This window comes from Podarcis raffonei, chromosome 2 (genome assembly GCF_027172205.1).
Source record: "Podarcis raffonei isolate rPodRaf1 chromosome 2, rPodRaf1.pri, whole genome shotgun sequence".
In the NCBI taxonomy this organism is placed as follows: Eukaryota; Metazoa; Chordata; class Lepidosauria; order Squamata; family Lacertidae; genus Podarcis; species Podarcis raffonei.
Genome location: NC_070603.1, coordinates 6,230,763 through 6,255,588, shown reverse-complemented (window position 1 = coordinate 6,255,588; position 24,826 = coordinate 6,230,763). Strand labels below are relative to the sequence as shown.

General features: G+C 43.2%; 2 protein-coding genes across 2 annotated transcripts; one reads left to right on the top strand and one right to left on the bottom strand.

Annotated features, from left to right (window-relative positions):
* Positions 1-82: 82 nt before the first annotated feature.
* On the bottom strand, positions 83-10,165 carry LOC128405364 (17-beta-hydroxysteroid dehydrogenase type 6-like). Its single transcript, XM_053371898.1, has 4 exons — positions 9,839-10,165; positions 3,316-3,574; positions 2,698-2,855; positions 83-864 (listed from the first exon to the last, which is right to left on the bottom strand). The coding sequence occupies exons 1-4, from the start codon at positions 10,149-10,151 to the stop codon at positions 647-649; spliced, it is 948 nt and encodes a 315-aa protein (XP_053227873.1). The 5' UTR covers positions 10,152-10,165; the 3' UTR covers positions 83-646.
* Positions 10,166-12,544: 2,379 nt separating this feature from the next.
* LOC128405354 (retinol dehydrogenase 16-like) lies at positions 12,545-23,715 on the top strand. Its single transcript, XM_053371886.1, has 4 exons — positions 12,545-12,857; positions 20,326-20,584; positions 22,048-22,205; positions 23,466-23,715. Exons 1-4 carry the CDS (start codon positions 12,545-12,547, stop codon positions 23,681-23,683), a joined length of 948 nt encoding a protein of 315 aa, XP_053227861.1. The 3' UTR covers positions 23,684-23,715.
* The last annotated feature ends 1,111 nt before the right edge of the window (positions 23,716-24,826 follow it).

The window sequence follows — 24,826 nt, the reverse complement described above, 5'->3', positions numbered from 1 at the left end:
GTTGTTGCTACCCGAACTGAGACAGGGCCCCACGCATTTCCAAAAGGGAAGGTAGCCAGTGCTGGAGAAGGAAAACTCTGGTTCTCACCCTCCACTGCCTTGCAGCCAAACTCATTCATGAGAAAGTCATTGGGACACTGAGGTTAACCCTGAGATAATATCATGATCCTGCCTTTAACTCTGTGTACTTTGGGGATCGACCAAAGGTATTAATTTGTTTACTGGAACTATTGGCCAAATGCCACATCAAACCAGTTTTTCAGTGGTGCATCTGTGTGGTGTGAGAGAAATGCTTACTGAGTAGGACATTACATTGCAACAGATAAATATTTTAATAGACTTCTACTCTAGAATTCCAATTGTAATGCGATAAAATACATTGTATATATAAAGATATAAAAGTAGAAATAAACTACAATTAAAAATCGCTGAGCACCCTACCATGGCACATTGCACTTGCTGCAACGGGTAGCAAAATGATTGAGTGGTCCAGCAAGACCTTCAGCAATTCTCAAGTGGTCCGTGGGAAGAAAAGTATCAGAACCACTGGTTTAGAACTTCAGAAAAGAGAAACAACGGAACATCATTAATAGTGCAAAGACTTCCTTGGTTCATTTGGAGAACTGACATGTTTCTTCAGAATATTCTACATGGCTTGTGCTGGTTTGGGCCAAATGCATCTCCACAGGAAGTCAAAAATGGAGTCTGGCAAGTAAGAGAGAGGAACGTATAAGAGTTTGGCATCCCATCCTGGACAGTAGCGGATGCGAGGGGAGCAGGATGTCAGGGCATGTTCTATAGAGTCAGTGACCGGTTGAAAGTTGCTGCTGCTGGTGAAGGAGAAGAATTTCAATAATTTGAGACCTGTGATATAGGAAACAAGAGAAAAGTTAGTGGTACAAATATATATATGCATTTATTTCTGCATTTATTTATTTAATTTGTATGCTGCCCTATAACTTCACAGGAGATAACCTAAACATTTTGGGTTCTGAAAGGATATGTTAGCTTCTGGATTTCTCTGCCTAGGAGGTCTAAATCTAAGGAGGGGCATCGGGAACATATTCTCTTGCTTTAAGACAGAACCTTTAGCAGCAGCTGATTGTTGTTGTTTAGTTGTGTCCGACTCTTCGTGGCCCCATGGACCAGAGCATGCCAGGCACTCCTGTCCTCCACCGCCTCCCGCAGTTTGGTGAAACTCATGTTGCTAGCTTTGAGAACACTGTCCAACCATCTCATCCTCTGTAATCCCCTTCTCCTTGTGCCCTCCATCTTTCCCAACATCAGGGTCTTTTCCAGGGAGTCTTCTCTTCTCATGAGGTATTGGAGCCTCAGCTTCAGGATCTGTCCTTCCAGTGAGCACTCAGGGCTGACTTCCTTAAGAATGGATAGGTTTGATCTTCTTGCAGTCCATGGGACTCTCAAGAGTCTCCTCCAGCACCATAATTAAAAATCTTTAGCAACAGGTGATTAGACAGTGTCAATATGCAATTCAGTCAGTAAGTGGGGCTCGATGGTTGTATCTAGGTGAGGGTTGCCATACGACGGGTTCAGGCCCGGGCAACCCACTGGCAGAGGAAGAGGTAGCGCGATCCCGGTGGGGTGCTATCACGGCTGCTCCCCCCTGCCACACCCCCAGGACACTCACCCTGTCCCAGCCTGCCCCCACCTGCTCTCCGCCTCCCCCCTCTGTGCCGGAGCATGAAGCTCTGCCACTGGGGCAACCTGGCTGTTCTCCCTCTCTGCGGCTTTTAAAAAAAGCATAAACTGGTCTCCTTTCTTAGAGCTGCCTCCCAGGGTAGCGGACACTGTTTTGGTGTGGGTGTCTGTGCATCTTTCTCCCTCCCCCCCCCCCAGTAATCTCTTCCCTTTTTTCCACTGGACTCGACCGTGTGTGTGCTTATGTGTGTATAACTGTCTCTTTGTGTCTCCTCTCCATCTCCCACAACTGATTGTGCTTCCCTTTCCGTGCAGTAAAGAAGGAGCCCAGAGCAGCACCCTGCTGGCCCCACCCGCCCAAGGTCCTTTGCTCCACAAGTGCAGTGTTGGCTGGGCTGGTCTCCCACCAGGGTCATCTCTCTCTGTCTCCCCCTTCTATGTGTCTCCTTATGTATCATATATGCCAAATTGAATCAAAGATCAAATGACAGGATAGGAATGGGTGTGATTTCATATCTCTCCAGATACAGACCTGAACGTGTCACATTAGCTAGGTTCTGGCCCCACCCCTAAATATAATCAGCATTGTAAATAGACTTCACTGAAAGGGCACTGAATAGTCACTGAAAGGGCAAATGGTAAAAAAAAAAAATTAGGATATTGGCCAGTACAGTGTACAAAATTTAGCCTTGTATGTTTTTAAAGGGGGGGAGGGGGGAGATTACACACACACACACACACACGTGTGTCAGTGTGTCCATTGGAGGGGGAATGTAGTCAAAAAGCTTGGGAATCATAACAACATCTTACTGATGGGTGGGATTTGGAAACCAGCAATTTAGCCTGGTGGGTCTCAGGGTCTCTCTCTCTCTCTCTCTCTCTCTCTCTCTCTCTCTCTCTCTCTCGTGTGTGTGTGTGTGTGTGTGTGTGTGTGTGTGTTCCACTGCAACAGTGGGACTTATTAGCACATGCTTTAATTGCAGGCTTTCGCACATTGCAAACCAAACTGAATTGTTCCCCCCGCCCATTTCTACTCACTGCGCTCAAAGTAGCGCTGCCCATAGGCTTCCTTGATGTCAGAAGGGGCTTGGCTCCATGCATTCTTGTAGCTCTCTATCGTGTTTGACTGAATGGATGTTTTGAAAGAACCGGGTTCAATAATGCTGACTCGGACCCCGAAAAGATGCATCTCTCGCCTGAATTGAGGAGGAAAAATCAAGAAACACGTCTTGTTACTGAACCAGAATAATAATTTGGCTTCCATGGAATAGAACATCTTTCCTTAAATAATAATAATAATAATAATAATAATAATAATAATGGAGAGAGGGAGATGTGGTGAAATGCAGCTTCCTGCCTTCTTCTGTCTTGAGGCACCAGGGCATTGTCCATGACCCAGCATCAGGCATATTCAGAGGCAGCCACCAGGAGGTTGGTGCTTACAACTCTTGCTGGTACATTAAATTGTTTCCTCAAGAAAATAGCTGACTGAGGTGTGCAAACCCCTGCTGATTACTTGGTAAGGCTCTGGTGCAGTCCACATGTCCCAGCACCTGCTCTTTAGTCATTGCTGTCCTCTGCTTGAAACTTAGCTGGAGAAGCAGACATCCCACTAAAGGAAGGAGAAAGAGGAAGATACAGAACTATCATGTTTACCTCAGGATGTCAGAGAAGGCTTCCACGCCGTACTTGGATGCGGTATAGGGTACTGCAAAGCATGCCAGTCGTCCCGCCATACTGGACATGTTGACCACCCTCCCTCTGGCTCTTCTCACCAGGGGCAGCATGTGTAGCGTCATGTCAATCATCCCAAGAAAGTTGACACCGATCATCTTTGCAACGCCATCTTTGGTCAGCCACTCACTGGGAGCTGATGGGGCACTAGTGCCTGCATTGTTCACCAAACCCCAGAGCCCTGTGTGAGAAGAAAAAAATATTCTTATTGTTCCAGGTTCCCACCTGCCCTAATAATTGGATATACACAATTTTTTGGAAATGTGGGTATATCTGCATTCTTGTGAGTGCTGTGTGTGTGTGTGCTATGCACTATATGCCAAGGATGACGCTGTTAAGTCAAGGCACCCATATTAACTTCTATCCCACACTTCTTTTGCTCCCTTAGTGCTTAGGATCCCTTCACAGACACTCTTGCAACTTCCGTCATGCCCTCTGTCAAATGAGCACAGCACTAAAATGGGGGATAGTATGGAGCCCTGGGCATCAATTTGCACAGCAGCCACCTGATTTCCCTGCATGCTGTCAGAGAATGGAGTCTGTAGTTTGGGCCTACGTTTTGCACAGGTCGGTTCGGAGATTTTATAGTGATTTTGCTATAAAATTAATAAGACATAATACATGTAGAATATAGCATGCATGGAACACTGAGAGGGTGTTTATGAGTGGGTGATGAGAGGAATAACTAAGAAAGAGGGGTTTGTATCATTAATAAATTATTTATATCATTTATTAACAATAGTACAATAATCTCCCTTGTTGTCTCAGTCTCAGCAGCCACTGTGGAGAAGTTATATTAATGTTAGATTGGATCAGGCAGCATTTCTGAAGAAAGGGCAGCACATATCTCCTCCTCCTGAGTCATTTTCCTGCTGTGGATTGCAGCTGCTCTTAGGAGGAAAAATTCAGAGTCCAGCATCACCTGCTTGTCAGTTAAAGTTACCATTTTAAACCATCACTTACGGCTTTTCATATATGTGCTTTAAAGAGCAGCTTGATCAGTGGACATTATCAGGTGTCAATGTTTCTCTTCACACCACAAGGAGCTTCACCTGCTGATGTCACAGAATAAGCTGCTGTCAAAGGCACAAAGCAAATGTCTTTCAGATCAGCTTCTTATAGAGGTTGAATTAAGCTGATTGCATAGTTTTTAATTTTTTTTTACTCACTGATATTTGGATTAATTGTTTCTAATAAGTTTTTTGAATATTACTCATTCATTTGATATATTTGGAGTCACTTTGGCGACATTGTGTGGGAAAGTGGAATAAAGATACAGATGATACAGAAAATCCCTGGCCTGATCCATCCAGAGGCACTGGCTAATCAGTTTGAGGTTCTTCAACTGCTTGCCAATTTAAATTTAAATTTAAAAAAATTAATTAATTTTTTAAAATTAAGATTAAAGTCTTGCAGCATTGATTATGCTCTCTTGTATCTGTAGACATTATCAGATAGGAACATGTATCTTAATACAAAATGAAGTTTCACTGTGTGACTTCACAGAACAAGCTGCTGTCAAAGGCATAAAGCAATAATCTTTCAGGTTATTTGGCAATCCTAGTAGCTCGTGGTCAAAAATGAGATGGCAAGAATAAATATTGACATCCTGGGCATCAGTGAACTAAAATGGACGGGAATGGGTGAATTCAGTTCGGATGACCATCATATCTACTACTGTGGGCAAGAAACCCGTAAAAGAAATGGAGTGGCCCTCATAGTCAACAAAAGAGTGGGGAAAGCTGTACTGGGATGCAATCTCAAAAATGATAGAATGATCTCGATACGAATCCAAGGCAGACCTTTTAACATCACAGTAATCCAAGTTTATGCACCAACTACTGGTGCTGAAGAAACTGAAATAGACCAATTCTATGAAGACTTACAACACCTTATAGAAGTGACACCAAAGAAGGATGTTCTTCTCATTATAGGGGATTGGAATGCTAAAGTAGGGAGTCAAGAGATAAAAGGATTTAACCTGTTCATCTTTTGCGTACCATTCCAAGAGCAATTTATACATTTTCAACAATAATTTCAAATTGTTTTCTAACAGATCTTTTTGTTTTTGACTGTCTTAAAGATATCATTTAATTGGTGAAACTATAACCAATCTGTTAATAAATCCCTTATCTCTTCAAAATCTTTCAGTTTCACCTGATGTTCCACTTCGGTTAACAGCTCTCTATATGTCACCCTATTACTTTTCATATTTATTTTTTTCAAAGATATCACTTCTAATGGGGAAAGCCACCAAGGTGTTTTCTGTTCAAGTAAATTTTTATATTTTCCCCATACAGCAGATATGTCCAACCCATCGATCACAGGCCCGATTCCTGTTGCTCCCGGGCCCGAGGCAGCCCAAGAGAGCCTAACATGCTCTTCACCAGAAAGGCAACGGCTCCAAAGCCAACACGAAAGACACACACGCACAAGAAAGGCAGAAGGAGGAGCCAGTGTGAGGCAGGAGGCGGGAGCAGGGAGGAGGAAGACGGATTGAGGGTTGGCAATGGGAAGGCAGCAGCGGTGGATGGTGGAGCAATGTCGAGATGTTGTCTGATGTCAGTATTCCCTTTGGAGGCTTGCCAAGTTTGGAGGGTCTCTTCGCCGAGGGAGAGCCTGGAGGGTTCAGTGCCCCCAGCCCCCTCCCCCTAAAGAGGCGATTGATGGAGCAAAACAGTTTAATGTTGGAGCTCTCCTTCTCCTGCCAGCAAGCGGCAAATTAGTGAGATGGAAAGGACTCCTAATTACCCTTTGGAGTTGATTCCAAAGTAACATCACAGGAGGCAAACATGCCTTCCTAAGCGGGAGGGGGGGCATTGCTAGGACATTGGCATGGCCCCTTCTTTTTGGTTCAGATCCGTCTGGTGCAATATGTGGTGCAATAATGGCAAAATAAGGCATACGATCTGTTGGCTGCTGATGCTGAGCTTGCACAATATTTATAGATGTAGATAGGCTCATACTGTTCCTCTTTATTAAGCTTTTCAGTTAATAAAAAGCTAGCTAGACCTATTACTTATACTTGTTTTGGCAAAAAGAAGACAAGAGACAAGATCTTGTTTCTATATGCTACGACAGCTGCAAGAATTATGTTAGCACAAAATTGGAAATTAGAAGTAATACCCAACATAAGTGATTGGCAGGTTAAAATGATAAATTATGCTGAGCTTGATAGAATATCAGGAAGATTAAGGGACCAAGACGAACAGAAATTTCATGATAATTGGAAGAAATATTTAATGTATATGGAATCTAAATCTCAGGTGACACTGGCGGGGTTGAAATAACTCTAACAGTGGGAAAGGCCTATGTAAAAGAGTTAAAAAGTACGCGACTATATAATTTATTCGATACTTACCAAAGGAGTGGAGGGAAGTCCAAGGCTCAGTTGAGACTAACTCAGTTATGTATTTTATTTATGATTTGTGAAGTGGATATAATTTGTATAAGGTATGTGGTGGATTTTTTGTTTATGTTTTTCCTGGATATATGTGCAAATATGAATAAAAATTTATAAAAGTATACTTGTTTTGGCTTCCGCCTGCTCCAAGCAGCTCATTGCTTCATGCAAAATTTCTCCTTCCCCTCAGTAACACTGCGAGGGAGGCTAAATAGAGCAGCGAGCTTCATGTGGAGCAGGGGTTGGGATTTGGTTTCTCCAAGGCTTGCTAGGTGCCTGTGTGCCCTCACTCTTGCAAGCTTCTTCCCTGCAGGTTTCAGCCATGTGGCTCTACCTGGCTGCCCTGCTGGGGCTTTACTTCCTTCACCGATGGTACCAGGAGAGACAGACAGTGGAGAACCTGACGGAGAAATATGTCTTCATCACCGGCTGTTCCGCTGGCCTTGGGAACCACCTTGCCAGGCATCTTGATGCCCGGGGTCTGCGGGTGTTGGCAACCTGTACCACCCAGAAGGGGGCAGTCCTGTGGGAAAAGACTCATGGTCTCTCTTTGGAACACATTTTGGGTGGATAGTGCATGAACCCGTCATCTCAAAGAGTGGGAAAACAGCAATAGCCATGGACGCAGAGGTCAGATGCATCCTGGCAAAGCAGAGGCACTGTGGGTGAGGGGTTCCTGTGCCAGAGAAATTGGTCAATTGTCCACCCTGGATGGGATTGCATTCCCCACGAAGGAGCAGGTTCACAGTTTGGGGGTACTTCCGGTTCCAGCTCTGTCGCTGGGAGCTCAGGTAGTGGCATTTTACCAGCTGCAGTTAGTGTGATTTGACAGCTATGAACATTCCTGGACCTGGAAAGCTTGGCCATAGGAAAGCACTGTTTAATGTGTGGATAAGATACAAAGATCTGTTAGAAAATAAAACCCCGAGATGGCTGTCACCAATGAAAGCAAAGGCTCAGAAAAAACTCAATATGGAGACCAAATGGCCGAAGTATTGGGAAATTCTGGAGCAAGAGGGAGATAGACTAAAACTGCAGAGTTTTGAAAAATTAAAAAACAGAGTGTGAGATTGGCTTCATTATTGTCAAATAATGGAGGCATATAACTTGGACAAAAAATTAGGCTTTCAGGTGGAAAAATCAAAATTGGAAACAGAATTGTTAGATTCTAAAGTTAAGAATTTGTCAAGAATGTATAACTTGCTGTTGAAATGGAATACTCAAGATGAAACGGTGAAATCCGCTATGATGAAATGGGCACAAGATGTTGGACATAATATTATGATGGCTGACTGGGAACAGTTATGGACCACTGGTATGAAGTTTACGGCATGTAATGCCCTAAAAGAGAATTTAATGAAAATGATTTACAGGTGGTACATAACACCAGTCAAGCTTGCAAAAATTTACCATTTGCCTGATAATAAATGTTGGAAACGTAATGAAACTGAAGGTACATTCTTTCACCTTTGGTGGACATGCCCAAAGTTTAAGGCATTCTGGGAGATGATCTATAATGAAATGAAAAAGGTATTTAAATATACCTTTCTGAAGAAACCAGAGGCCTTTCTCCTGGGCATGGTTGGCCAATTGGCGCCAAAGAAGGATAAAACTTTTTTCATGTATGCTACAACAGCAGCAAGAATACTCATTGCAAAGCACTGGAAGACACAAGATTTACCCACCAGGGAAGAATGGCAGATGAAGCTGATGGACTATATGGAACTGGCGGAAATGACCAGCAGAATCCGAGACCAGGGAGAAGAGTTGGTGGAAGAAGATTGGGAAAAATTCAAAGTATATTTACCAAAATATAGCAAAATTAATGAATGTTAGAAGGATGCTGGAATGATGTTACATGGTTTTAGCAGAAATGTTATAAAGAATTAAGTAAAAATGGATTGTTAATCGGCCAAAGTGTAAAATTTAAGGTCAGATTGGGTTAAGGTAATTTATAGAACAAAAATTGAGAAAGATGGAAAGGATTTGCTGAAACAGCTCAATTGAATTAGAATACAAAAAAAGGAGGTGTGAGGAGGTCGATGAAACAAGTAAATGAAAGCCAAAGACATGGAAATACTGGATGTGTTTTTAAATGTTTTTGTTTTTAAATGTTTTTGCTTTTTTTATCGCTGTGCTGTATTGTTTTTAATTTTTTTTGATGTATTGTATTGTAACTTTTTATTGTCTCTTTCCCCCCTCTTTTTCTGTAATTGTTAAACTATTAATAAATATCATTTTTTTAAAAAAAGGAAAGCTTGGCCATAGGAATTCGTGCATGGGTTTCTTCAAGAGTGGATGATTACAATGTGCTCTGTGTGGGACTTCACTTGCACTTGGTCCAGAAGTTGCAGTTAGTGCAGATGCCTGCAGCATGGTTGCTGACAGGAGTGAGACATTGCCAGCATATAACACGTCTGCTCAGAGAACTGCAATGATTGCCTATTTGCTACCAGGCAAATTTTTAGCATATAAAGCCCTTAACTGCTTGGGACCAGTTTACCTGCGAGATCCTCTTATCCTATATATGCCCAATTGACCACTTCAATCTGCAGAACTGGCACCATTACATAATACCCATTCCGTAGGTGTAGGAAATTGAACTTTGAGTGTGGCAGCACCTGCATGTAGGAACCCCCAGACCCTGGGCATCAGGCAGGCACCTCCTAATTTTTTGTGTGTGTTTAGAGAAGCCTACCCATACATGTTGAATGTTGAAAGTCATAATCCATTTTTACCTTATTGCTGATTTTATTTTATTGAATGTTTTAGGTAGTTGTTTTTAATTGTTTCCACAGATCATTTTATTGTTTTACACTCTTTGTAAACCACTTTGAGTTTTTTGTTTTCTTTTACAACCCATCAGTGCTAGATTTTATGAAATGTAGACAAGGAAGGAAGGAAAGAAGGAAATGTTACCAGACTGGTGAGGAAGAGAAAGTGTGGGTTTCTTGGTTTCAGAAGCAGCCAAACATTGGATGCAACATACAGCCTATGATATCCATAAGAATAGAATACTCAATGAACTGTGTTTGGCCAAACCTTTGCTTCCTGCTTGCTCCTTCACCCACTCCGTCGCTGCTGCCACGCTCTCTGTACTGGTGACATCCAGAATGGTGGTTTTCAAGCGCTCTGAGGTGGCCTTGCCCAGCTGCTCTGCCCCCTTCTGCGTGAGACAGGCTGCCAGCACCCGCAGGCCCCGGGCATCCAGCTGCCTGGCAAGTAGGTTTCCAAAGCCAGAGTCACACCCCGTGATGAAGACATATTTCTCCGTCAGGTTCCCCACCGTCTGTCTCTCCTTGTACCATCGGCGAAGGAAGTAAAGCCCCAGCAGGGCAGCCAGGTAGAGCCACATGGCTGAAACCTGCAGGGAAGATAACAGACAGAGTATAAGGGCCAAAGGCACTCCTGTGCATCAACAGCAGGGCAGCTAAAATCTCCATGGAGAATATGAATCATGCAGAATGTTATAGTCAAGGACACATATGTGAGGAATCCCCAATTAGATCTCCCAATACCTTTTTTATTTAGAAGTAGCATCAGGATCCACAGGCCTGTGTTGCTTTCAATCAAGGTCTCTATTGTGGAGTATCCATAATAAAAATGCACAAGTATGGTAGGAAAGTGCTTAATGTCACTTAAATAAATGTTTCATAAAAGTGCTATGAAACTCACTCATTCAAAAAGAACCTTCCCTTCTCTGCAGGTTAACATTGGAGCAGAATACTTAACCCACACATTTTTTAATGTTGGGTAGCTCACAAACACCAATGGGACCCCCTCTTCACTCTAAGCTCTCAAGAAGCATCTTTGTTCTTCCCTGGATCATGGATCAAGCAACTCTGATTGACACAGGAGAGACTCTGTAGGTTTGTAGGTCCAGATTACTGCCAGGGAAAGCATAACCCTCTGGCTGAGGGCTGGCCACCCTTTTCTCTCCACTCTTCACTCTCTGTTCACTTCAGCCCCCCCCCCCCGGATTTCCCCTGTCTGCTTTCCTCTCCCTCAGGCTTTGCGCATTCACTTGTGTCTGCACACGCGCACACATTAAATTAAGCCAATACAGTGGTACCTCTGGATACGAACGGGATCCGTTCTGGAGCCCCGTTTGCATCTAGAATCAAACATAACTAGTGATGGCACGTCTGCACACACGCCATTTTTCGCCACTTCTGCGCATGCGCATGATGTCGTTTTGAGCCTCTGCACATGCGCAAGCGGCAAAACACGGATGTAATGAGCTCCGTTAATTCCGGGTTGCCACGGAGCGCAACTCGAATGTGCTCAACACGAAGTGCATTCCACACGAGGTATGTCTGTACAAGATTAAGCAACACAGCCATTGAGCCATAGGTTCATCATCGCTGCCCTGAAAGAGTGTGCTGGAGCACAAGCACAAACCTTGGTCCTTGCACAGATGTCAGAAGATGCCTTTAAACATAGCAATGGAAAATCAAAGACTGAACAATTATTTTTATGAGTTTCTTACCCCCTCTGTAGAACTTTCAAATGCTGGCAGTTGATGGGGTGTTGTTCCTGAACTTGGATGTCCTTTGTGTTACACAACCAATGCTTGGACTTTTAAACCTTCAGTCCGGAAGTGTTGGAGGCCTTTTCCCATTGGCTGGGAGCATGTACCAGTTTCAGAATTCAGATTTCTTCTCTGCTTCTACCTCTGATGCCCTCTAGGTGGTAGTAGGAGGGAACAGATGCTTCCAGTTAGGCTGGGCATGGAATATTTGCTCATTAAATTCAGAAAAAAGAGGAGAAATACAAGTACGTTTGCCCTTCTGTGTGTGTGTGTGTGTGGTGTGTACACACATCTACACACAAACACACACACATTTTTCTTATGAATATAAAAAGACACTTTTATGGGCTTCTTATAAATGGAGAAAGAGAGAGGGCAAGAAAGAAAGCAAAAAGTGGAGCTATATTTCCTGATGTGCACAATTGATTTGCTTAAATTGGAAAAACATCTCTTGATCTTGTACTTCTCATTGTATTCTCCAGTCTATCACATGACAAAATATGTCATATGTGTTTAAAAATCAGGTCAATAAAGAATCACTAAAGAATGGGGGAAATACGTGGATTATTTAAAAAATATTTGCAAACATTTAACTACATTAGCAGGAAGAACACAACACAAGAAGTTAAATAATAACTTATTTGGAAACTAGACAGTAACAATTATAAGGAACTATAGGGGAAATGCAGTGATAAAAGTGAAACCAGAAGATGAAACAGAAGGGGAGGAGGGAAATCAAATTATGTTTTTATTTCTGAAGATGTACTGCATTTCAGATCTTTTGTAAAACTGAAAACTCGAAAAATAAAATTAACAAACAAAACAAATTGGGGATTGGACCTTGAGCAAGTGCAATATGTGATGCAGTGATGGCAAAATAAGGCATATGACCTGTTGGATGCTAATGCTGGGCTTACACAATATCTGAGCTTAGTGTTGCTTATGTCTAGATATTTATAGGATCATACTGTTTCTCTTCATTTGGTTGTTCAGTGAATAAGCAGCTAGCTAGAGCTATTGTTTATACTTGTTTTAGCTTGCCTCTGCTGCAAGCAGCTCATTGCTTCGTTTCTCCTTCCCCTCAATAACACTGCGAGGGAGGCTAAATAGAGCAGTGAGCTTCATGGTGGAGCAGGGGTTGGGATTTGGTTTCTCCAAGGCTTGCTAGGTCCCTGTGTGCCCCACTCTTGCAAGCTTATTGCCTGCTGGTTTCAGCCATGTGGCTCTACCTGGCTGCCCTGCTGGGGCTTTACTTCCTTCGCCGATGGTACCAGGAGAGACAGACGGTGGAGAACCTGAGGGAGAAATATGTCTTCATCACGGGCTGTTCCTCTGGCTTTGGGAACCACCTTGCCAGGCATCTGGATGCCCGGGGTCTGCGGGTGTTGGCAACCTGTACCACACAGAAGGGGGCAGAGCAGCTGGACAAGGTCACCTCAGAGCGCTTGAAAACCACCGTTCTGGATGTCACCAGTACAGAGAGTGTGGCGGCAGCGACGGAGTGGGTGAAAGATCAAGTGGGGAAGAAAGGTAGTTTTTTGTTGTTTTGTTTCCATGCTCTGGATCAGGCCAGGGATTATTTGTATCATCATCTGCTTATCTTTATTCCACTTTCCCACAAAATGTGACCTGAGTGACTCCCAATACAGTGGTACCTCGGGTTAAGTACTTAATTCGTTCTGGAGGTCCGTTCTTAAGCTGAAACTGTTCCTAATCTGAAGCACCACTTTAGCTAATGCGGCCTCCTGCTGCCGCTGCACCGCCGGAGCACAATTTCTGTTCTCATCCTGAAGCAAAGTTCTTAACACGAGGTACTATTCCTGGGTAAGTGGAGTTTGTTACCTGAAGCATATGTAACCCGAGGTACCACTGTATATAAAAAATAAAAAGTATGACCATTTTAAAAAGTATTAGAAACAACTAAAATCAATAAGGCAATGAATGGGGAAGGAATTCCATGGGGTCACCTTAATTCAACCTCTGTCAAGAGCTGCTAGGATTGCCAAATAACCTGAAAGATTATTGCTTTATGCCTTTGACAGCAGCTTGTTCTGTGAAGTCACACAGTGAAACTTCATTTTGTATTAAGATAATTGTTCCTGTCTGATAATGTCCACTGATGAACCTGATTCTAAAAGCACAGATATCATAATCAGTGGATATGGAAGGTATAACCTTCTGGATCAGGCCAATGTCTCTTCTCAGCCACCATTCAGTTACCAGCAGATGACTTCTCGAAAGCAGCAATCAAGCGCACTCTCCCTTCCTGTCTTGGTTGTCCAATCCACTTTTAAAACCATCCAAGTGGGTGGGCATCCCTATCTCCTGAACCTTCCAACGTGCAACTTCATTGGATGTCCATGAGTTCCAGTGTTGGAGAATGAGAAGCAGTGTGGTGTAGTTCCCTGGGCCTTGGAGTTCCCTAACCTATTGGTATTGGGGGACTTCAACATCCATGCTGAAGCCACTCCCTCCTCACAGGCTCTGGACCTGGCATCTTCCATGGCAACACTAGGGCTCTCCCAGTTTGTTTCGGGCCCCACGCTGGATTTGATCTTTGGCGTTGGTATAGATGTGATCATGTCTCCTTTGATGAAGGTGCCATGGTCTGATCACTACGCTCTGAAAGCCAGGATTGACTTTCCACCCCCACCCTGCTTAGGTGGCGAGCCGATTTGGGCTCGCCCGCAGAGGCTGATGGACCCTGAGAGATTCCGCCAAACCTTGCGGGACCTTTCTCCCCCTGGCGACTCATTGACTGAGCTTGTTGAGGGCTGGAATATCCAGCTCCTGGCAGCCATCGATGAGATCGCACCTAAGCGCCCTCTGCGACCCCGCAGAAACCGGGCTCCCTGGTTTACCAAGGAGCTTCGGAAAATGAAGCGGGATCTCAGACGGCTAGAGCGAGTATGGCGGGGTGCCCATGACGGAGCCTCAAGAACATCTTATAGGGTTTTTATAAAAACCTATGGGATGGCAGTGAAGGCTGCTAAGAAGTCTTACTTCTCGGTCTCCATTGTATCCGCTAGCTCTCGCCCAGCACAATTATTTAGTATAATCAGGTCTTTAACGTCCCTTGAAGGACAGCCAAATTTAAATAACAATTTGACACACAGCTGTGAGGCATTTGCGAGCTTTTTTGCGGAGAAGGTCCTGTTGCTCTGCCATGACCTCCCTGCCAATTTGGATACACTAAAGGAACTGGAGGCCCCTCGACTGTCCTCGGGTCCAGTATTGGACCACTTTGACTGGATATCCCCAGCCAATGTGGACAGACTCCTCCAAGCTGGAAAGCCCACCACCTGTCCTCTTGACCCGTGCCTGTCTTGGCTGATTAGAGCGCGTCCCCTGGGGGATATCATCAATTTATCCCTTGGCACTGGGATATTCCCATGGGAATTGAAGGAGGCAGTGGTGCGCCCACTCTTAAAGAAAACATCATTAGAACACTGAGGTAAAGGTAAAGGTACCCCTGCCCGTAGGGGCCACTCTTGCCAGACTCTAGGGTTGTGCGCTCATCTCACTCTAGAGGCCGGGAGCCAGTGCTGTCCGCAGGCACTTCCGGGTCACGTGGCCAGCGTGACAAAGCTGCATCTGGTGAGCCAGAGCCGCACACGGAAACGCCGTTTACCTTCCCGCTGGTAAGCGGTCCCTATTTATCTACTTGCAGCTGGGGGTGCTTTCGAACTGCTAGGTTGGCAGGCGCTGGGTCCAAATGACGGGAGCGCGCCCCACCACGGGAATTCGAACCGCCGACCATGCGATCAGCAAGTCCTAGGCGCTGAGGTTTTACCCACAGCGCCACCCGCATCCCATGCCACCCGCGTCCCTTAGATCTATCCAATTACCGCCTTGTTTCGAATCTTCCATTCCTGGGTAAGATGATTGAGAGAGCGGTTGCTGAACAGCTTGGCAGGTTTCTGGATGAAACATCGGCTCTGGATCCATTCCAGTCCGGCTTCTGCGCTGGTCATGGGACCGAGACGGCTCTGGTTGCCCTAACAGATGATCTCCGCAGGCAGCTGGATCGAAGCGGGTCGGGGCTGCTGATTCTTCTAGACCTGTCAGCAGCCTTCGACATGGTCGATCATGAACTCCTGGACCACCGCCTTGCCGACGTGTGGATCCAGGGCACAGTCCTTCAATGGCTGCGCTCGTTTCTCTCTGGTCGGGGACAGAGGGTGGCGCTTGGGGGGGAATTGTCATCGTGCCACTCCTTGGTGTGTGGAGTGCCTCAGGGTGCGATACTCTCTCCAATGCTTTTTAACAGCTTTATGCGCCCCCTCACCCAGCTTGTCCGGAGTTTTGGGCTGGGTTGCCATCAGTATGCCGATGACACCCAACTCTATACTATACCAGCTGCACTGGCTCCCGGTGGAGTACAGGATCAGGTTTAAGGGGCTGTTTTTAACCTTTAAAGCCCTATACGTCCTAGGACCCTCGTACCTATGGGACCGCCTCTCCTGGTATGTCCCACAGAGGAACCTTCGGTCTGCAAATAAAAACATCCTGAAGGTCCCAGGCCACAGAGAGGTTAGGCTGGCCTCAACTAGAGCCAGGGCTTTCTCGGCTGTGGCTCCAATCTGGTGGAACACTCTGTCACAAGAGACTAGGGCCCTGCGGGACCTGACATCTTTCCGCTGGGCCTGCAAGACAGAGCTGTTCCACCAGGCCTTTGGTCAGGGCGCAGCCTGACTCCCTCCTCTGGCAATCTGCACAGAATTTTGCTTAACGGTTGCCATCAATTTGATTTTAATTAATTTTTATAATGTAATGTTTTTAGAATGTGGGATTATTTGATTGTTGTTAGCCGCCCTGAGCCCTGCTTCGGCTGGGGAGGGCGGGATATAAATAATATTTATTATTATTATTATTATTATTATTATTAGTGGTTAGAGTTTCAGACTAGGACCTGGGAGACCTGGGTTCAAATCCCCACTTGGCATACTGCTCATTGGGTGACCTTGGGCAGTCACTGCCTCTCAACCTAACCCACCTCACAGGGTTGTGAGGATTCAATGAGGAAGGTGAGAACCATGTGGGCCACTTCAAGCCCCTTAGAGTGGGGAAAAGATGGGCTATAAACATGCCCACTTCATGCTCCCCCTAATTCTAGATCAGTTATGAATAAGATAAAAGCCACAGGTCCCAACACTGATCTTTGGAGAACTCCAGTTTCTACATCTCCCCATCTAGATATTCCATTTATTCCTCTACTCTGTGTCCTGCTTCTTAACCAGTTTCATGACTGCTCAGCTTATTCAGGAGTTGGCAGTCTAAGTACACTAGGTCAACTGGATCAGTTTTATCCAACAGATGTACTTTGGATAAGCCTTCATGCTCTTTGCTAAATTTCATGTAAAGGCCTCCCAAAATGGCCCCCAGAGGTCACTGGTTGGCCTTCCTTTTAAAACTGTGTGAATCCCTGGGGAAATATTGGCTCTCCAGCAATACTAAGATCAAATGCAAGAGCAGGGACGCATACTGAACTCTCTCTCTCTCTCTCTCTCTCTCTCGATATATCTCCAGAGATAAAAATTTGTTGGTCAAAATTGTCTGTTTCTTTCTTTTTTTTATAAGATATTTATTAAGATTTTTTAAGAAACAAAACAGAAAAGTCGTAACAAAAAAGAACATACAGAAAAAAATTACGAAAAATACAAGAAATGACTAAAACACATAACAACACACACAAAAAAAAATAATTAAAAAAACAAATCAATTTTTCACATTTTTCAGAATTCTCATTAGCTTGTTTCTTTGACCTCCTCATACCTCCCTTTTTTGTATTCCCAATCACATCATTAATTCAGCAAATCCTTACCCCTCTTTTTTTTTTTTGAATTTAACTCAATGTTTGAACAAATTTACATCTTTATACTTTAACCAATTATCAAACCATTTTTACATATTCTTACTGATCTTATTACTAAGTCCACTTAGGTCCAGTCCGACATCACTTTAACATTCATTAATTTTACAGTATTTCTGCAAGTAGTCTTTGAATTTCTTCCAATCTTCTTCCACCAACTCTTCTCCCTGGTCACGGATTCTGCCAGTCATTTCCGCCAACTCCATATAGTCCATCACTTTCATCTGCCATTCTTCCAGAGTGGGTAAATCTTGTGTCTTCCAATACTTTGCCACGAGTATTCTTGCTGCTGTTGTAGCATACATAAAGAAAGTTCTATCCTTCTTTGGCACCTGTTGGCCGACTATGCCCAGAAGAAAGGCCTCTGGTTTCTTCAAGAAGGTATATTTAAATACCTTTTTCATTTCATTATATATCATTTCCCAGAAAGCCTTTATCCTTGGGCATGTCCACCAAAGGTGAAAGAATGTACCTTCATTTTCTTTACATTTCCAACATTTATTATCGGGCAAACGGTATATTTTTGCTAGCTTGACTGGTGTCATGTACCACCTATATATCATTTTCATAATATTCTCTCTTAGGGCATTACATGCCGTAAATTTCATACCAGTGGTCCACAACCGTTCCCAGTCAGCAAACATAATGTTATGTCCAACATCCTGTGCCCATTTAATCATAGCAGATTTAACCGTTTCATCTTGGGTGTTCCATTTCAACAGCAAGTTATACATTCTTGAAAGTATCTTTGTTTTTGGCTCTAACAATTCTGTTTCGAATTTTGATTTCTCCACCTGGAAGCCGTTTTTTTTATCCAAATTATAAGCTTCCCTTATTTGATAATAATGAAGCCAGTTTCGCACTTTATCTTTTAATTTCTCAAAACTCTGCAATTTCAATTTATCTCCTTCCTGCTCCAAAATTTCCCAATATTTTGGCCATTTGGCCTCCATATTGAGCTTTTTCTGAGCCTTTGCTTCCATTGGTGACAACCACCTTGGGGTTTTGTTCTCAAGTAAGTCTTTGTATCTTGTCCAGACATTAAACAATGCTTTTCTGACAATATGATTTTTGAATGCTTTATGAGCTTTAACCTTGTCATACCACAAATATGCATGCCACCCAAAAACATTATTAAAACCTTCCAAATCCAAAATGTCAGTGTTCTCAAGAAGCAGCCATTCTTTCAACCAGCAAAAGGCTGCTGATTCATAATAAAGTTTAAGGTCTGGCAGGGCAAATCCACCTCTTTCCTTTGCATCAGTTAATATTTTAAATTTTATTCTGGGCTTCTTGCCCTGCCAGACAAATCTGGAAATATCTTTCTGCCACTTCTTGAAACAGTCCATTTTGTCCAAAATCTGTAATGATTGAAACAAAAACAACATTCTTGGCAATACATTCATCTTTATAACAGCAATTCAGCCTAACAAGGAAAGCTTCAAATTTGACCATATTTCTAGATCTTTTTTCACTTCTGACCAACATTTCTCATAATTATCTTTGAATAAGTTTAAGTTTTTAGCAGTCATATTAACCCCTAGATATTTTACTTTCTTTACCAATGTTAACCCTGTCTCCTTCTGAAACCTTTCTTTCTCTATTGGTGTTAAATTTTTCTCAAGGACTTTGGTTTTTGACTTGTTCAACTTAAATCCTGCCACATGACCAAATTCTTGGATCAATTCTAAAGCTCTTTTAACACTAGATTCTGGCTCCTGTACCGTCAATACCAAATCGTCTGCAAATGCCTTCAATTTATATTGTTTGGCTCCGACCTGTATACCTTTTATCGAACGGTCCCTTCTAATCATGTTGTCTGTTTCAGTCCAGTGTTTTCTGTGTTGTCTTTCTCAATTTGGGTTTTTGAAAGAGTGATGTGAATAGAAGCTTGAGGACTCCCATGCTTTTAATTACAGCTTTCCTCTTAACAAATATTGCCCATTTTATTGCTTCCTGTTGATACTAGTTGGGGAAATTATGATGAACTGCCCAACTTTTTTTTATTGGTTTTCAATTACAATCCAATAATAGCCCCATTATAACAATACCAATTTATAATACAATTATTAATACCAATTGTTCCAATGCCGAATTATATAATTTAGATAAAGTGGCCCCCTGTGTGCTAAATTTGATGATTCTATTATTTTCTTTATTTCTGCCTTCCAAAATCTTATTAATTTCTATTACATTCCAGTCATAATAATAATCCCTTATACAACAACTGCAATATTAATAACTTCTATTCGTGTTGACACATTAAATGATTTATAAAACTACAAGTGAGGAACTCAAACTACATCCTTGTTCTTCCTGTGTGCGGCAATTCTTCTGCCTGTGGTGTTTCTTCCGGTCCTTGCAAGATGTTATGTCTCCCCACCTTAGTTGTTGCTGTTATTCTTCATGCCTTGGGCGGAGCTGATATCCCAATGTTGTTCCAGAAATTTCTCCCTTGCTCCATCCAGTGCTTCGTTGTTTTGCAACTTTAACAAATCCTAGAATACATATCAACCAAAATATAGACCACAAGAATAATACTACATCCACACTTCCAAAATCTAGCATACATCCAAATGTTATGCTAGGTGGGAACCTGGAACAATAATTATCTCTTCTTCTTCTTTTGAAATAATTTTTATTTGATTTTTGCAAGATTATAACAATACCAAATCCGTATCCACATTTAGAGATTTCTCTGAATCTTCAGACTTCCCCCTTCCCCTCCATGGGCCCTATTATCAACCTTTTCAACTGCGTATTATTTCCTCATCCAAATTTTATGTCACTCCATTTTATCCATAATAATTTCTGTATTACAAGTGTTATTGCAGTCCTGCTAATGTTTTCATCTGCTGACAGTGGTGTCTCAAGTTTGCCATTCTTCTCTGGTAAGGTCTTTGTCTTCATTCCATCTCTGGGCAAGTAACATCCATGCGGCTGTCGTTGCATACATCAAAAGTCTTTTCTGTTCCTTTGGGATCTTGGTACCTACAATTCCTAATAAAAAGGTTTCTGGTTTCTTTATCAAAGTTATTTTAAACATTTTAAAAATTCATTATATATCATTTCAGTTCATTATATATCATTTCCTTTGGGAAAGAATAACTGTCTCTTCCTGCACAGGGCTCTGGGGCTTGGTGAACAATGCGGGAATAGGTGTCCCATCAGGTCCCAACGAATGGCTGACCAAAGATGACTTTGCAAAGGTGATCAATGTCAACCTGCTAGGGTTGATTGACGTGACGCTACACATGCTGCCGCTGGTGAGGAGAGCCAGAGGGAGGGTGATCAACATCTCCAGTACGGATGGACGACTGGCCTGCTTTGGAGGCGGTTACTGCCCATCAAAGTTTGGTGTGGAAGCCTTCTCTGACACCCTGAGGTAAAAACAAGCTCTGTAGCTTACTTTTGGTTTGGTTTGGTTTAGTGGCGTGGTGTTTCTCCAGGTGTAGGGAATAAAAAACAAGTGGTGGGAAATCAGGCTGCTGTCAAGGGCTGAACCTTAAATCACAGATCAAAAAGCAGACATTTGCACTGTTTGAGAGATAAGGATCCAGCTCATGCTATGCCCACACTGGACCTGAAATACATTTGCTCATCTCCAGGTCTGCGGGGAAATGTGTTTTTTCAAAATGCAAGCCTGAGATGAGATGGGAGGGGGAAGGTGCATGCTTGGACTCCACAGATCTGATTGAATTTGCTCCACCACCGATGAGAACCCATCACCTCTGCCAGCCCCCCTCCAGACCCCCAGATGAGGATGCAGCCCTGGCAGCACAGGTGCCAAACCATCGTGCTAACTACCTCCCCGCCATGCGGTGAGGGTGGACGGAGAAGTTGTGGCCGGTTCTCAAAGATGGTTGGTTGTGTTTTGAGAGATGACAGCATCTTCAGAACAGTAGATCATCTGGGAGGGGGCACCAGAAGGGGCAGGCTGGGTTACAGAAGGGCTTGCTGCCTCCTCCTCCATCTGCCTGCACCACCTTGTTGTCTCTGCCGGAATCCACACAGGGCCATCAAGGGGCTGCAGGGTCCCTGCCAGAGAGCTTGGCACAATTAGGACATGTTCAGTTTTTCACCTTTCAAATTCCAAAAATGGGGGTGCTAAAAAGTTGTAACATGACTTGGGAATTCAAAAGATATTTGGCTTCAATTGATACCATTTAGTTTTGATTGGTAAGTAAAACGTGTGAAATTGCATAGAAATCACTATAAATGATTGCCAAGGACTTGCCGCTATGTTGTTATTATTATTATTACTACTATTAAGCATTAATTACCTGACCTTTACAAAACGCAAAATAAAAATTCTATGATTTGCTGAGAGCAGCTGATGTGCTTTTTAATCAAATGTAGGTTTACCAAGCTAAAAGTTGCCAAATCAAAACAGTAACAGCAGATTTGAATTTCCCAAACCCAAACGCATACTTTTAAGACCCCTCACGGAAGAAATTTGCAAAAATTAAGCTTCCGTCCAGAAAAGAACAGCCCCTAATTGGCACATGGCCAAGGTGTGCAGCACTCAGGCACATGCCAGGAAACAGGAAAGATGAGAGAGTAGAGCAACCAGATAAGAAGGCAGGCAGAGGGCAGGCCTGGGTGGCTGGGTGACCCTGGCGCAGACCCCACCCGCTCCTGCTGAGGACCCCTCCCTCTTGCAAGGCTGCAGCACCACCAGCTTGGCTGACTCTGCCCTCTGCCAGGCCTGGCAGCCCTGCTCCCCCAAAATCCCCAGGTGCCTAATTTGTTTTGCAGGCCCGGGACCTTTCCTAGCAGTCAAACAACCCACTATTTTTTAGACTTAAGCAGGAAATGATGTTTCTTGACTTTTCCTCCCTCATTCAGAAGAGAGCTCCATCCTTTTGGAATCAAAGTCAGCATTGTTGAACCAGGTACTTTCAAGACAGCCATACAGTCAAAATCAGCTGAGTCCTACGAACCTTTATGGAGCCGGTTACCTTCTGACCTCAAGGAATGCTATGGGCGGAAGTACTTTGAGCAATGTGAGTAGACCTGGGGGAGAAACTCAGTTTGGTATGAAAGCTACCTAGTTCACACTTAACAAAACAACACATGAATCAACGAAACAACACATGAACCAAAATTCAGACTCATGTAAATTTAGTAATGCACTTTCCCCAAACAGTAATGTGTACAAAAATACATACTGTTACACAAGCCTGGTGTCTGCCCCCTCAACAACTCTGCACTCCCCCCAAAAGTCACGCCAAGTCTAATCCATATCCCAATTAAGCAAAACCCTGGTATTTATTAATTTCTAGGGCTTAGCTATATCTATAACAATAGGAAGTATGTATCAAAAGTGAAGCTAGCATACAAGAATACTCTGTGTTAGAGAAAACTGCTTGCAAAAATGTGTCTCTTTTGGAAAATTGCATATAAAAATATTAAGAGAAATTGGCACTAAAATGCTGGTAAAATTTTGTGAGAATTTTCAAACCACAAACTGAAATGTGGAGAACTGAACTGAAAGGTTGAAGAAATGAGAAACAGAATCTAAAATTGACAGGCTGAGCCATCCCTGACTGAAATTTCTTTTTTCAATTTTTTATGAAACTATATATAGTGGCAGCTATGTATAGAAAATTATTCAAAACATCCACTCCAAGATGACACCCAATGATTCCACTTTCTATAAACCAATATTTCCATTAATCCTCAAACCCAGATATCATAAGTTCATTTTCTTTTTCATGCAAAAAAGTGTATAAGGCGTTTCCAATCTTTAATAAATAGTGACAATGATTATTCTTTTATTAAACACGTCAACTTTACCATCTCAGCTAAATCCAATATTTTTTACATTCATTCCCTCATGGTAGATAATGGTGAATCTTTCAATCTTTGTGCATAGAAGAGTATTGCCACTGTGATCATGTATTGAAATAATGTTCTGCAGTCTTTTTCTAATTGTCTATCCATTATTCCTAGCTGGAAAAGTTCCGATGGCAATTGAATGTGAAACTTTAAAATGTTTGCATCATTGTATGTATTTGAATCCAATATTTCTTGGCAATTTTACAAGTCCACCAAGCATGACAAAATGGGTCTGCATATTTTTCACACTTCCAACAAACATTTCAAACACCTTTCTACAGTCTAAATAATTTCACTGGAGTTAGATACCATTGGTACATCATTTTATGTACCTAATCTACACCTTCAGCTTCCAAAAGATTCTAGGTGCCACCTAGGCTGTTGCAAGGATAATGTTTCTTTTGCTTCATGTTTCTCACAAACAGGTTGCAAAATAAGCGAATATTTCCAAAAGGCTGGCAGCGACAACCTTCACCTGGTCACCGACTGCATAGAACATGCCCTGACATCCTGCTGCCCTCGCACTCGCTACTCTCCAGGCTGGGATGCAAAGTTCTTGTACATTCCTGCCTCTTACTTTCCAACGTCCATCGCTGACTTTGTGATGAGCCACATTTGGCCTAAACCAGCTCAAGCAATATAGGGTTGTTGTTGTTTTAAAATAGCGACTATAGAATAATCAAAACATACAATACAACAAGTAAAGAACCAAGAGGCAACTTACTATTATAGATCCTCCATTCATAATTAGATATTACTTTGAAACATAGGAATGTTCAATCCAAGATAGATCAAGAAAATTGGCATTTTATTTTCATGGAAGCAAAGAGGGCTAATAGTAATGAGTATTCACATTTATAGTGAATGAGTATTCACATTTATTAAAGAAAATCAATTGTGGTAGGATCGCTCCAGTGTTTTTTATAGACATCAAAAACATCCACTATATAGTGACATACAGTGGTATCTCTGGTTAAGAACTTAATTCGTTCCGGAGGTCCGTTCTTAACCTGAAACTGTTCTTAACCTGAAGCGCCACTTTAGCTAATGGGGCCTCCTGCTGCCCCTGCGCCACCACCGCATGATTTCAGTTCTCATCCTGAAGCAAAGTTCTTAACCCGAACAGAAATCAATCCAGTGAATATTGATGTAGGTTTGAGGGGGTCAGACTGCATGATGCCCTGGGCCCCTTCCGGTTCTTGGGCTTCTGTATCAGTGGGAGTAGAAAGCATGAGAACAAGTTTTCCAAACCATTCCCTTTGTCTAGGCAATTGCAAGACAATGGCCATGGCTGGATACTTAAGCACCATGATCATTATCCCCAAAGAATGAGCCGTCCTGCAAAAGCTACAACTAAGTGATGGTGTCCTCCCCCCCTCCTCACCTGGCCAGTAGATAGAGAACAGGGGTGTAGCTGAGCTAGAAAGCAGGAGAAGCTAGAAAGACAGATCCATGTCTGATCTGTGCTGGGCTTTGGAGCTCCCCTAGAAACCTAATCGGGGAGCAAGATCTATTGGGGTGGGGGGGCCACCAGGGGCGCCCCCATTGGAAGATGGCCGACAATACCATCTCTCCGGCTCACACGAGGTAATTAAGAGGCTGATATGGGAGTATGCAGCCTCCGTTGTTGCCCCAAGGACATGGGGAACACTGCCTTGCCTGCTGTGGCCATGAATCACCCCCGGTTCCGAAAGAAGGGGGTGAGGGCACTAGGCACAAAACCCTTGTGTGGGTCTGGCTCTTCCGGACGCTGTCTCTGATCGCGTACTGGCTGCAGCAATTTGAA